General features: G+C 31.8%; 1 protein-coding gene across 1 annotated transcript; it reads right to left on the minus strand.

Moving 5' to 3' along the window:
* Positions 1 to 258: 258 nt before the first annotated feature.
* Positions 259 to 14,704, minus strand: LOC133193781 (uncharacterized). Its single transcript, XM_061329711.1, has 7 exons — positions 14,639 to 14,704; positions 14,338 to 14,449; positions 12,972 to 13,072; positions 12,703 to 12,855; positions 2,986 to 3,062; positions 2,276 to 2,341; positions 259 to 1,016 (listed from the first exon to the last, which is right to left on the minus strand). The coding sequence occupies exons 2-7, from the start codon at positions 14,383 to 14,385 to the stop codon at positions 871 to 873; spliced, it is 591 nt and encodes a 196-aa protein (XP_061185695.1). The 5' UTR covers positions 14,386 to 14,449; positions 14,639 to 14,704; the 3' UTR covers positions 259 to 870.
* Between the last annotated feature and the right edge of the window lie 241 nt (positions 14,705 to 14,945).

Genomic DNA, 14,945 nt, shown 5'->3' on the forward strand with positions numbered 1-14,945 from the left:
TCTTTCTCTGTACATTGAAAAAGTCCATAGGATTTCAACCATTTTTCTTAAAATACATCTATGTCTTGGTAATATAATGTTCAATTTTAAGAAAATAATATGGAATTCAAAGTGTAAATTCATTCTTAATAAAACTTCATACATTAATTGGTTAACATAAAATAATGTATAACATTTAAAGCAATTAACACTATTTACATAATATTCAAAATGCAGAATTCTCATAAGAAAATGGCAAATTAATGGTTTATTTGTTTTTATTGCATAATCACATCTACATAAGTCAAATAATTATAAAGAAAATTAATACAAAAGATAGAGATAAAATAAATATGCATGCACAAAACGTGGGTATATTTACTTGCATAAGTCTTAAAACATAGACATGGACCTTTTATTTTTCAATATTCCAGAAAGTAAAGTTTCAGGATTGTTATGGGGGGATGATGTTACAGTATATATCAGCAGTTTGCACATTCATTAAAATATTCAATAGAATATTGAAAAATATTTCCAATAACTATCTGACTGTTTTTATTGGTTTGGTGTCTTAATAATATTAAACTACATAATTATGTATACAGATGAGGTTAAATTATTTTCCGAGAAAGATAATTACACATCCTTAAATTATTAATATTAACTTTGAAGAAATATGTTGAATCTTCTATACTGTGTGACCAAGTAGACAGATTATAACTGTGTAAATGCATAAATATATATTTGTTTAAAGCCAAAATAAGACATACATGCACAGTGTTCATTCAAGTGTACAACTTTTGAATACTATTAAAGCAGAAGTATCAATATAATTAAAATTAAATTCAAATTAGATCAATATATTTGTGTCTCCTCACATTCTCTTTGACATTAGTTTCTTTCCTGAAGAGCTGATTTTATCGTGCTCCTTTGGCTGTAAGTGACCTTGGTATTTTTGACCTGTCCTTGACCTCTTGATTCTTTTTCATTCACCTCACCATTGAGAGCTCTTTTGATTTTGGAAAGATGCCTGATACCTGTAAAACAAAATAATATAATTGTATAGATGTAAGGAAAATAATTTAGTCAAGGTCAACTTTGACGGAAAAAAATTATGGTTTTCAAAAGTTCAATCAAACTTATTGAATCAGATGAATCAAATAATTTCTGAACATTGCTGAAAGTGTTGATTTCTAATTAAGTTAAGCAAAAATAAATCATGTTCATTTCTATGATTTTGAGCTTTCTTTTTGAGCTGCTTAAATTCAATGACATATTGAGAAATTAAAATAAATGAACATTTTTCAAATTTTACGTCTCTGTTATTTTTGTTGAAAACCCATGGAATTCTCACAGCAGCCTTTGTAATTTTCTGGTTTGTAAATCTGTCATTTGACATGTTTGCATCTTGTATTTTGATTGCCCTTATATGGGGCTATACCCATATTAGAAAGAAAAAAATTACAAATATAGTGAATATATCCCAGCATGCATCAGTGCTTGGTAGCATAAAGAACAGAAACATTGTTTCCTTCACTTTTAACCCTTTTTTTAGTTGAGCCTGCTATGATCAAGACAAAACTCAATTTACTTTTTAGCAAGCATGGATTTACTGTCTGTGTTTGAGAGCAGCATGCATTTTGTCAATAATTGTTTTGTTAAACCTTTTACTGTTTATTATAATGTATCTTGCACTGATTCAATGTTTGTGATGGAGATGACCAAATTTTGTTGTAAATTTCTTTACCCCTACTGTAGATTTAACTCGATCAATACTGTGTAAACTGTCAAACACGAATGCACACAAGATACAGTTGACCCCCACCCCCTACACTGAGGATCCAGTTTGACATAAAGCAAATAAATAAACAACATAACTGTCCAACATCTCATCTACTGGTCCAACATCTCACTGAGCAGACCATCATTAATTTTATTTGGATCATTAATTTCAACATTAGGGATGTTAGACTTTTTTCTTTAGTACAGATTTATATTATAAGGAAACAAATTTTAAAAGTATAATGAAATAGGTAAAGATAATGAACATTGTTCAATCTAAAAAAAAACCCCAAAAAATTCCAAACAATACAAATCTGTGAACAGGGCATAAAACATGGACCCCTGGGAATTCCACAGATGGGATCACGTGCCTAGGAGGAGAAAGCATCCCCTGTCAACCGGTCAGAGCTGTCTTGAGCACTATATATTGATTATTGATATGACAATTGGCAGAATGCCCATGTTTAAGAAAAAATAATGTTATGAAAAAGCTTGACTAATGATATTATTTTACCTCTGTTAATGTGGTTCTCAATTTCTTCTGTCTGTAAACAGTTTGCAGAATGCATTCCTTGTAACTCTGACAATGAAAATATACATTTGACTACAGAATAAAGAGGAAAGGTAAAATGCAGATTTCAGTTTCAAACAAAACTGCCTGTAGATTGAGTTCTACATAATAATTTGACTCTGAATTAGATAAACCAGTCTGATTAATTGATCTTAAATTAGACTAATAGTTTATGATTTGAAAACAAGAAAATGTGGCAAAATATAAATTCTTGATTTTGCATAGAAATGTATTGACAGAAAGTGTCCCTGAAATTGATTCAGTCATGGTTACAGTACTAACTACTTAACACAAGCAAAATTAGAGTTCAGTTAGAAAACAACTATCTTCTACACAGAAAATGGTAGATTTTTTTAATTGATTAAATGGGGTTTAATTAACATGAAGGTTCGAATTTCTAACTCAGAACAAGAAGTCATCAGGTATTGCTGATGAAATATATGGAAATAACGAACAGTATTGCTGATGTGATGAATTTCTTGACCATCTCACTCATGATACCACTGACCATTTCAATGCGGACACTTCAGAAATAAAAGTGTTAACTTTCCAACTAATTGGCAATAGAATGGTCACCCAGACAAGAATCAAAAAATTAAAATGTTAATCCAAATTAACATAAGGATATCTAACTAGAACTTGTCTTAGTTTACCTTGAATTTCCCTCATGAAATTAGAGTTGTCTTTCTTTGAATATTGCTGACAGTACACCTTGATGTAGTCTAGATGTCTGTTAAAAAAAATTGTCAAATTTTTATTCAAGCAATTAGATAAATTAAGTACAAACTGTTGTTTATTCAGTATACTAACAGTTGTTATTTAAATAACAACAACAACAACAAAAATGTTTAAAGAAAGAAGCTGACAACCTAAATTTTATTAAAACCTGCATCTAATGTCTAATACCCATTCACATTAGATTTATATCTTGTATAGAGAGACAATAAAATATTTTCATAATAGAGGATAAGATTCATGCACCCTACAAGTTCAATTGTTTTCACAAGTTCATAACATTTATCACTTTTAAGACTGCACTTTTGGTGAACACTTACATGCTTAGAAATCCAATGAAGAAGATGGGAGAATTATCATAAACAGACATCGAGAACTAGTAAATGTGTAGGGGAAATTCATTTAATTTCAATGCACTTAAGTACAGAATTCTTTTCAATCAGAATTGTAAAGATTTTTAACAGCAGACATGCATTACATTAAATCAATACATTTCCCCAACATTTGATGCTATATGTTCTGTTATTTAGTTCAAACATTTAACTGGTAACCACCCAGTCTGCTTCTAAACATCACTTAATTTATTGCCAGCTCTTCATATAAATTCCAAATATACCAGTTTTTTGAGCCTCAAGATTTTTACAATGCACTTTTAGTCGGTAAAAATAAAAGGAATCCTTTAACAGTCATCAGAAATGATGAGGTTTTTGCACATGAAATGACAAAAAAACATGGGAATCTCTCTTACAGGTGGTATTTTGTACATGTTAGACCTACAGGTATGGAAGGCAATTCAGAACATATAACTAAACAGTTGAACATCAGTACCTCTAACAGCAATATCTCAATTTCCTTGGTATTTATTTAAACCTCAACTTCTCCATTCCTTGCATTTATAGATATCTCACACCTTCAGCCCAAGATCCCTGGGGTCTTAAAACTCAGAAGAGATGGCTTTTTGATCTCTGTCTCATGTTTATTGTAGAAAAGTGAGACTGACATCAAAAGTGAGCTCATCTTGTAAGTTTTATGGCCTGGCTGGCCACCTGGATGTTGGACTGCAAATTTGTACTCTTTATATTACGTGCATGTTGCATATCAATCTATATGCATCATATAAAAATGTTGAAAATGTTGAAAAAATACCTTTTTACATTTTTTCAAGAATTAATAAATACAGGTATGTAGCAAAAACAAAAAAAAAAACAAAAAACAAAACAAAAAAACAAAAAAACAATACATAGGTTAAAAAAAAAAAAAATTCTCAGAAAATTTCAATTTCAATGCTAAATTTTTAAAATCTATTGTCCAGAATACATAAAAAAAAAATTGCTTCCAGGAGGTAAAAAAAAAGTTTAGAGTTGGGCTATTTTTAGCCAGTTGGTCGGTCGGTAGAGAGCAACCAAACAATTTTTTTAAGATGGCCTTATCATGATTATAATATTACCTCATGGTCCATTTGCATCATTATACATTTTATGAAACTTAGAAATACAAGTATTGAGTTTTACACTAAAAACAATAATTGAAATCATGTTTAAAGTAGCTAGGCTTTACGACAAAAGATTTTTCTTTTTGTATATATGGAAAACCTGTTTGCATGTAATTGTAACAATGAATCTGCAAGCTAGGGCCAAAAAATAAAATATTCAGTGTTAGATATTTACTTTTAAAACAACATTCATGCAACAAGACATTATAATCAAAGGAAGTAATCCCACTGTGAACATAAACTCATCATTTCGTCTCTTCTGTATACGTCTGCAAAGATATTACAAAAGATTGTAGCTTTTCAATTTTCTTTCTAGCTCTGATCACTTGACCTCAATGCTTGTAAGTACAGCTTATTTTTTCTTTGATCTAAATTCTGTCTGAAGGTCAAGGTTATTTACCTCAATGGATCACGAACACTGAACATTAAAACAGCTGTATGTGTTGCTGCTATTTAGGGATTATCCTTTAATCCTCCTAATCTAGTGAAAATGAAGCCTGTTGCAGAAATTAACAGATGCTTATCCTCGCCCTGGCTTTGAAGTGTGCAACTAACATAACACGAGCCAGTCTAAAATTATCATTTTTGTTTTGCATTTTATTTTGAATTGGTAAATTATGTTTATTTTTTTTTCTTCATATATATCAATACTTTCAACAAAAGTATTAGAAAATTATCTCATTTCTGTGTCCCCTGCAAAGCAGGGATCACTTTACCAAGCATCTGTCTTTCTAACAGTATGTCCATCTGTCCGACTTTCACACCTTATATCACAAGAACTGTCATAAAATATTTTTAAAAAGATACCAGCTTTACAGGCCACTTTGACTTACTCTGCAAAAGATACTCTGGGCAGTTTAATTTATGTCTTTTTTTAATTTTTAAAAGGCAGGGTTTTGATAATAAGCAGTTATACATGTTTATGAGCTCATGGCACATACTATACTTTGAAACTAAATGATATACAGTTAAAACACAAACTGAAATTTAAATACTATGAACATACATGGGGATCTGTATTCCAAAATGGATAGTTGTAGACTGACAACTGCAATAAAGACAGTAATGACATACCATTCCAGATATGAGTTCAATTTTGAATTTTAGCCATACTTTAACCAAATTAGCATGGATGATGTATCTAATAATGGACACTTCCAGACTTACTTCGAATGTTGGATCTGACCTACATTTTCCAGATGAATGACCAGGGTAATTTTTTTGGAGTAGCTCTATAATTATATAGCCTAGCTGTTATGATTAAACTTGCATGGATGATGCATCTATGGATGGACACTACCAGACTTGTTTCAGATGTTTGAACTGGACTGTAAGTATAGCTAAAATTCACTCATCTGGAAAATAAGGGTCAGATCCAGCAGCCAAAGCAAGTTTGGTAGTGTCCATCCTTAGGTGCATCATCCATGCAAGTTTGGTCCAAGTAGGGCTTATAGATACTTTGGAATGGACCTGCTCCAAATTCTTTAACCTGGTCATTCATTTGGATAATTACATAAGATCCAGCATCTGAAGCAAATCTCGTAGAAGTGTCCATCTCTAGATGCATCATCCATGCAAGTTTGGTCAAGGTAGGCCTTATATTTACTTTAATCAGGAATTGACTTGCTTCTTTATATAGCTTTATCCAGGATTCTGACGCCAACCAATACCTGGGTAGGGCATAAAAAGTGGTACATAAATATGCTTTATACAAAGTGGTACATGCTTTTATAGAAAGTCTGTCTTGCATTTGAAAATTTAAATACATTTCTTTTTTTTTTGAGGCCAAGCATAAGTTTTCTGTGAATTTGAAGACCGATTTTATAACTCTTCACAAACATGCACCATCAGAATTTTAAGACAGCTACTGAATTTCAAGAAAGGACATCAAAAAAATCAAAAAATCTGACTCAACATGCTCAAGTGACCTAAAAAATTCTAATAAAATGCATAAAATGATTGACAGAATTTACTATCCCTCAAGTCTGCAATCTTGCATGATGATGGCTACTAATCAGACAAATTCCACGTCTTCCTCATTCATGACTCTTTGAAGATTACATAACACTTCTTTATTCCGTGTGCAGTTTTCCTCAGTATTCCTCTGTACATATATGAATCAGTCACTTCTAAGATACACCATGCTTTAAAGATTTTTTATTCTATATTTAATATAGATAACTTAATTCATTATCAATTAATCAATTAGGTTTATGATTTTAAACATTCCTTAGCAAATTATCTAACATTATGCTGTGGTTGCAAAATATAATAGTGTGCACAAAATTATTAGTTAGATAATTTCACTTTACTTCCTTAATTCACAAAGAACTATATACAGTGTACATATTTAGTATAAAAGGCTCATATCCCCCCCCCCCCCCAAATCAAACACTGATGGGGAAATCTTAAATTATGTTCTAAGCCTGGAGGACATATGCAGACTTCAGAGCATGAAATTTTTTTTATCCAACTTGATGTCATAAATAAGATATGACATCAAAAATGATTTTAATTCAACATTTCTATGATTTCCAAAGAAAATAGTGCAAAAAATTGACTGCAGGTCGCTGCTCAGACCCCTACTTTGACAATTGATATTATGCGTAAAACGATATGCGAAAAAAGTTCCTGTGCATGTATGCATTCTATAAAAAATAGAGTAAATATTGAACAAAATTTTTGCATTTTTTTTCTCTTTTTTAAAAAAATTATGAACTATAAATATGTCAATAGGACATGAATGCCCCGCCGAGGGTATATTAGTAATGCAACAATTTAACACAAATTGAGAAAAGTGAGGTCAAGGTCAAAGGAAAGGTAAAGGTCAAAAAACATTGATGCAGTTGAATAGCTCTCATCGGTATGTATCAGCATATGAAATTTGACACTAATTTAAGAAAAGTGAGGTCAAGGTCAGAGGAAAGGTCAAGGTCAAAAAATGTTGATGCAGTTGAAAAGGTTACATCAGTATGTATAAGCATATGAAGTTTGATGAAAATATTATGAATGGTTTCTTTAAAAATGAGCTAAACACTAATTTAAGAAAAATGAGGTCAAGGTCAAAGAAAAGGTCAAGGTCAAAATATATTGATGCAGTTGAATAGCTCTTATCGGTATGTATCAGCATATGAAGTTTGACACTAATTTAAGAAAAGTGAGGTCAAGGTCAGAGGAAAGGTCAAGGTCAAAAAATGTTGATGCAGTTGAAAAGGTTACATTAGTATGTATCAGGATATGAAGTTTGTTAAAAATATCTTGAATGGTTTCATTAAAACTGAGCTTAACACTAATTTAAGGAAAGTGAGGTCAAGGTCAAAAGAAAGGTCAAGGTCAAAAAAATGTTGATGCAATTGAATAGCATACATCAGTATGTATCAACATATGAAGTTTGATTACACTATCTTTAAAACTGAGCTAAACACCAATTTAAGAAAAGTGAGGTCAAGGTCAAAAGTAAGGTCAAGGTCAAAAAATGTTGATGCAGTTGAATAGCTTACATCAGTATGTATCAACATATGAAGTTTGATTACACTTTCTTGAATGGTATCTTTAAAACTGAGCTAAACACTAATTTAAGAAAAGTGAGGTCAAGGTCAAGAGAAAGGTCAAGGTCAAAAAATGTTGATGCAGTTGAATAGCTTACGTCAGTAGGTATCAACATATGAAGTTTCATTACACTATCTTGAATGGTATCTTTAAAACTGAGCTAAACACTAATTTAAGAAAAGTGAGGTCAAGGTCAAAGGAAAAGTCAAGGTCAAAAAATGTTGATGCAGTTGCATAGCCCTCATCAATATCTATCAGCATATGAAGTTTGATAAAAATATCTTGGATAGTTTCTTTGAAACTGAGCTTTGAACAGAGCTAAACGCAAAGTGTGACGGAAAGACAGATGGAAGGACGGAAGGACAGAAGGACGGAAGGACGGACATGACAAACACTATATGCCCCGGCCATATTCATGGCGGGGCATGAAAATATCTAGTCAATAGTTTGTTATGTCACAATAGCTTATAATATAACCATGCACTTAATAAGGTTTATTTAATTGACATAGCAATAGGTCACCTGGGTGACTCTGGTTACCTAATTTAATGCACTTTGCATTATCTGTTTACCCTACAAGGTTTTAAACAATGTCTTATGAATTGCCTCTATTTCCAGTCCAGCTGGTACACATAATAATACAGGATGCTTAACATTAATGTTGAAATCACATGTGCTGTCTGAATTTACAGAAAAAGTAAAGATTTAAAGAAAAATTTCCTACCGTCAAATTCTACAAGGGTACTATCTTTCAGTTCAGCTTGTTTGGAAGAAATGATAGATTGCACTTAACAGACACTTGTTGTTGTTGTTTTTTTTTTATGTTTGTTTTTGTTTTGTATGCATGTGATTTTTTTTTGGGGGGGGGGGGGGGGGGAGAAGGATTTGTTTTAATCAGCAGAAGTAAGAAATTTTCTCCCACTTGTTTTCTCAATGACTAAACCTTGGAGCAATACCCTGTATATTTCTGGTCTGCAGACAAAGAAATCCTTTATTTAATACAGAAAATCTGTGACTGACAACCCAAATTACTAATAAACATATTTGTTCCAAGTTTACACTCAGATTGTCTAAAAATTAGTTAAATTACTGAGACATACAATCCTTAGCAGTTATATAATGTACTTCAGTCAAAAGCAGGTCTGTTAAAAACAGGAAGACAAGGGAGAAACAGAAGCCAATGTACATTCATTCAGTAAACTTTTATCTTGTCTATACATTCAATCTACATTAAGTGTTAGTAAGAGGGTTGTCCCAGAAAAACGCGAACATTTTCAATATTTTTTTGTTTCACTAATATTATACAATTAAAAATTGGTATGCATCATAATCAACACTTTTTACGTAATTGACAGAAATTTCAATAAGATGTCTCTATAAATAACATTTTTATCTTTGATCCAACGAATCATTCAAAATAGCTGTCGGCGCAACACAGACGACGTCAAAACGCAGCTAGTGAATTTTTTAAATTTGTTCAGGAAATGTGCATCTTTAAAAATTTGTTCGAAGCATAAATTCGATATTGCATTTGATTTTCTTTTAGTCATCGAGTTATCCATTTCACACATGCTACAGTTATGAATAAATCAAGGAATTAATTCTTTTATTAGACAATTTCCCAATCATAATTCTAACTGCTTGCATAGTTAACGGCGGTCTCCACGTATGACGTCCAGCTCTAGACTTTTTAGTTGTCATTTTTGTAGGTCTACTAAACGCTTCTTTCATTGGATAACTAGTCCATCCATCTTTGAACCTCTTTTACTATGTATAAACCAGTGTTCGATACTTGTATTTGTGTCATTCCCTCGTTCCCAGCTCAATGACATTTTCCCATATGAACAGGGGTCTTACCCCGCTCCATACACTTCTGTGTGATAATTTGGTGCGCCACATTATCGCCCGACGTCACTGTTTTTGACAATATTTAATTAATATAGTGTTTGTGCATAAAACGTCATACTTTTATTATTTATAATGTCGAGTATTGAGTTTTTACCATGTTTACACACCAGTACTCTAGATCATACAGTTTCTATGGATGTAATTTTGGTCACATTATATTTCCGAATAACCTGAATATAATAAAGAAAACATCGCTGTCAGTGCAATTTTTGAAGTCAAGAAATTGCCGTGCGCTGACCACCGAAATTTATCACCCTTTAAATGTTGTTTCTAAATGCATTATAATTATTTAGCCAAAAATGACGAAAATATCATTTCCCAACATTGTGCCAAAAATGAATAATTTTGGTCAGGTAGTTTATGAAATATTTAAAAAGTTCACGTTTTTCTGGGACAACCCTCATACATACATGAATTATGGAAAAACTGAATACAAACATCAAATACAATACTGTTACAGTAAAGGTACTTATTTTAGCAGTAATCATATTCTAGGCCCCTTTCACACAGCTTCTTTTCTGCTAATTTAAGTACAAGCCAAAATAAAATAAAGAAGCTTTGCTGAATATGCACTAACTGATGCATTATCATCATTCATTATGTTCATATCTTTATTTAGAACCTGTCTATTTTTTTATCATCAACTGTATGTGGTAATTCAAGAAAATCTGCATTACTCAGATCAATTAAATCATGTGTATATTGGACAAACTTAAAAAGCAAACTGAGGAAGGCAAATATTGCCCTTTTCTCAATTAATATCAATAAAATCAAAACCTGCAGAAGATCAGAATTCTAATTAACACAAGATTCTGCAAATTAGATAAACGCAGCAAATTCATTGAAGATGTGGCTTCAAAAACTGTGTAGGCATACTTGTTGGTGGATGCGTCCTAGTTAGCAAGAAAATTAAAGTGTTTCAAAATAATAAGAGATGTCAGGCATTGTCTGAAGCAATAACTGAAAGACATCTTGAAAAAAATATGGAGATTCAATCCAATATCAGAAACAATTTTTTCTTGTACCTATTCCTTTTCAAACAGGGGCCTGATTGAAAAATTTCACAATTATTTGTCTAATGTATCGTATGGTAGACCAAATAACTCCTATAGCTGTAAACACATGGTACTCTAAACTCCTGTGAATCTTACTACATGTACTAGTAAATGCAATTAATGTCACACTTTCACATTTGAATTAAATGAAAGTTATAATAAATTAAGCATGTTAAGAATAAATAATATTGACAAGAAATTTATTTTTGCAATGGCTTCAGATTTTCAACTGAACTCTTCAACCAAATCATGTGCTGGTTTTTACTGCATATTAAATGATTTCATTATGATTTTCTAAATTTCTAAATTCAGAGCAAATTACAAATATTTCATTTTGAAAAGACTGTCTCAATCTCCATGATCTCTCTCATGAATCATCCAAAACCTTGAGGTGTAACCAAAGATTTTACTGTGCACATTTACCCGATTAATGAATTACAAATGAGGTAAAGTTTCATACTAGATGAATGATACCAAAACTTGATTATGGAGAAACAGGAGATGATTTCATCAATTCACAGCCTTAGGTACACATCTGAAAAACTTTATTTCCATCGACAGATTAACGAAATACATGGCTCATTCATTCACTGAGCTGATGTAGAAATTGATCAAGAAGTTTTCCTACACAATTAATAATCTTTTTTTCTTTTCTCAACTGTGACTCACTGACAACCACATATATGTACTTTACATCTGCATTTTTCCTCTCTTTCTATTGTTAATAACATACAACATTTATTGCATGAACTTCTCGTAAGCCTACATATTACTGAAAGGTCAGGAGATAAAGCATTAATCCATTAGTGAATTGTAGCCTTGTAAAAATGACTTTCAAAGCCTAGCAGTATCCTTGTAAATGCTTACAGGGTAATTAGTAGGTTGTTCACAGCCAAACTATGTTGCAGGAAATGTGAAAGTGCTGACGTTTGCACATCCAACTCAACATAATCTCTTAGTAATACATGTACATCACAACAACAAATGAGTAATGGAATTTTGTACATGTATCAATTGAATTCATATTATTTTTTAGAATAGAAACTCTTGCTTTTCTTAAATCATATTTAAGAAATAAGGTATCATTTTTAAACTTTTATCGGCATGTAAATACGGTGTGGTCATGTGATCAAATTTCATAAGGCCCAAAGGGCTTTATGGTAAATTTATCACGTGCCAACCTGTATTTACATCATGATAAAAGTATAAAAACGATACCTTATTACTTATATTTACATTTGTGACTGATTTATTACAAATAGTTGGGTACTAAAGTTTTAAACCCATAAAATGTTTTTTTTCTGCAAACCTCAACAGTGTTGAACACTTATGACGTCACTATGAAATTACGTAGATCGTTTATGAATAAACAATCAATTAATGGTAGCATGACGAACCTGTTTATACACATTTTTTAAAATCACCTTATTCAAATAGGGGTTATATATATAAAAGAAAACATATGCAAATGTCAATATTAAATATTGATACATCTTTACTAGCCTATATGCCGAATATATTTTGGAATATTCTAGCTATAATCAACAATAACCCCCCCCCCCCCACACACACACACACACACACCCACACCCACCCACACCACACTCAGTTGCAGCCTACACTTCTTTTACCTTTGTTCCTGATTCTCGTCAGACACGAGTCGTCTAAGATTGTCAGAAAGTTGGGTCAGTTGCTGATTGAGGTACAATATCTGGTCTTTATCCTCACTAGTCAAGGAGGGAGCAGTAAAATTCTCCTTCTCTCTTGTGCAAATGTGCTGAAATCTATGTCACAAAATATTGAAAAAAAAACCCATTACTAACAAATCAGTTTGCCTGAAGATTTCCAATTTATATTTCATTTAAGGTATTGTAACAATAATATTATCATGTCAATGTACCTTTTCTGAATAGTTGACCAAATTATTTCCACCTGAAGTTTGACCTGAGACAATCCTTCCTCTTTCTGTTTATAATGTTCCTTCATACCCTTCACCATTTGCTGTAAAATCAAAACAAATTGAAAATAAACTGTAAATATTAAAATATATTTTTTCCTTCTCAGTATTTCTTTTTTTAATTTTGAAATGCTAATTACTCTTGGTAGACTAATACATTTTAGGATACAATATATTCTTACCAAATGCTGTTACAGTTAAGCATCTCAATTTTATTGTATTTTCAGAACTGGTTAAAAATATCAAATAAGTTTAGAATTTGTAGGGGGTAATTTGGTAGTTGGAACCTGGATATATGATAACATTTAACTGGCCTTTGATAATAACATACTACAGTTGAACTCTGGTATCTCGAACACTGATATCTCAAACACCATGGATATGTCGAAGTGAATTGGAAGTCCCAACAACTTAATATTCTTTAAGTATTTAATCCTTGATATCTTGAATTCTCTGACATCTCGAAGTTTTTCTTTAGTCCCAATGAGTTCGAGATAATGAGATTTGACTGTATTTTGATTCAACAGCTGCATGTATGTGAAGTATATAGCAGTTTTATATATATATTTAGACCTGACCAAGTAACCCATAAAAAGGGGGTTGGGAGTGGGGTACACACCATCTTCACAATGTCAAGTATTGTGATATCGTTCCTCTACACAAACCCTTTGACAAAAGTCTCTTTTTAAAAGTCAGGCTAGAAAGCTACTTTTTCATGTTCCTGGTCTAGGACTGGAACAAATCAGAATACAGCCTTGTAAGTAAGTTTTGTAAATGAATATTGCTTGTCTTTAAAATGGAAAGTGCCAATATTGTGAGCTCTGTCACTAGTTTCCTCAAATAAATATCGGAGATTAATTTTTTGGAAGATCCTCCTCCTTACAGCTGTGGCTTTGAGCCACACTTTGACTCCACTTGAAGACGACAGATTTTAAAGACAAAATCTCATTGGTTGGTTTATAATTAAACATTACTTCATGTTATCCACAAGGCCAACCTTTAAATGGCAACTTTTGTCAAGGGTTTATGAAGAGGAATGGTATCATAAAACCTTGACATTGTGAAGATGGATACACAAAGGCATTCGTTCTGTACATATGGGATTTGGTTGCCATCCTTTCTCATTTTCCTGGAAAATAAAATGAAGGGGTTACCTATACACAAAACAAGAGCCTGTGGTTTTCACATCCTAAAATTGGACCCTAACCCTGGCACTATAAATTTCTTTACTTTGACACGTGATGGGACAAAAAGAAACTATTAATTCTGATAAAAAATAATAATAATAATAATAAAGATAGCATTTAACCTCTTCCGTTAATGGTGGCGCATTTGATGTCCGTGAACTTGTGGCCATATTTTAAGAATTCTGTGATCATGGATGCGATGAGAGGAAGCACTTAGGGTCAATTTGAACAAAACTGAAAAAATGAAGAATTGTTAGAAAACATATATTTGTGTTCATAATCTTTAATCAATACAAAAAGTTATCATTATCTTTAAGCTATTTTATAATATTTCAATTTTGCAATCATCATAACAATATGGGTCAACTTGTTCTGCGATTGCCAAAGAAACCAGAAATATTTGTGAAATAAACACGATCTTACCTAATAAAAAAATCACTTGTTTACAGTCCAATTATTCAAATCTATGACATATTGAGATAAATATTACTATAAGTATAAGCAACTTTGGCCATGAGAACGTCAAGGTGACTTACGTGTGACGGTGTGTTTACTTTTGTACCTGGCGCCAAATTGGTAAAACCGAAAGTAGATCATAAGATCAAAAATCTAAAGTGGAGTACTTAATTCCGGATAAGGCGCTTTATGTTAAATTTATTTATTTTATTTATTTATTTAATCATTCATTTATGAATAACACATCACACCTATAGGCATAAACTCTACATCC

This window comes from Saccostrea echinata, unplaced genomic scaffold (assembly GCF_033153115.1).
Source record: "Saccostrea echinata isolate AGI-Se365-2 ecotype Australia unplaced genomic scaffold, CSIRO_AGI_Sech_v1 ptg000028l, whole genome shotgun sequence".
Classification (NCBI taxonomy): domain Eukaryota; kingdom Metazoa; phylum Mollusca; class Bivalvia; order Ostreida; family Ostreidae; genus Saccostrea; species Saccostrea echinata.

Excerpts from the sequence above, each read along its gene's own strand:
- LOC133193781 (XM_061329711.1), bottom strand. The coding sequence starts at position 14,385 with ATGGCCACAAGTTCACGGACATCAAATGCGCCACCATTAACGGAAGAG. Across the intron at positions 13,073-14,337 it reads CGCCACCATTAACGGAAGAG|CAAATGGTGAAGGGTATGAA; the intron begins GTTAAATGCTAT and ends TTGATTTTACAG. Across the intron at positions 12,856-12,971 it reads TGGTCAACTATTCAGAAAAG|ATTTCAGCACATTTGCACAA; the intron begins GTACATTGACAT and ends TTTGTGACATAG.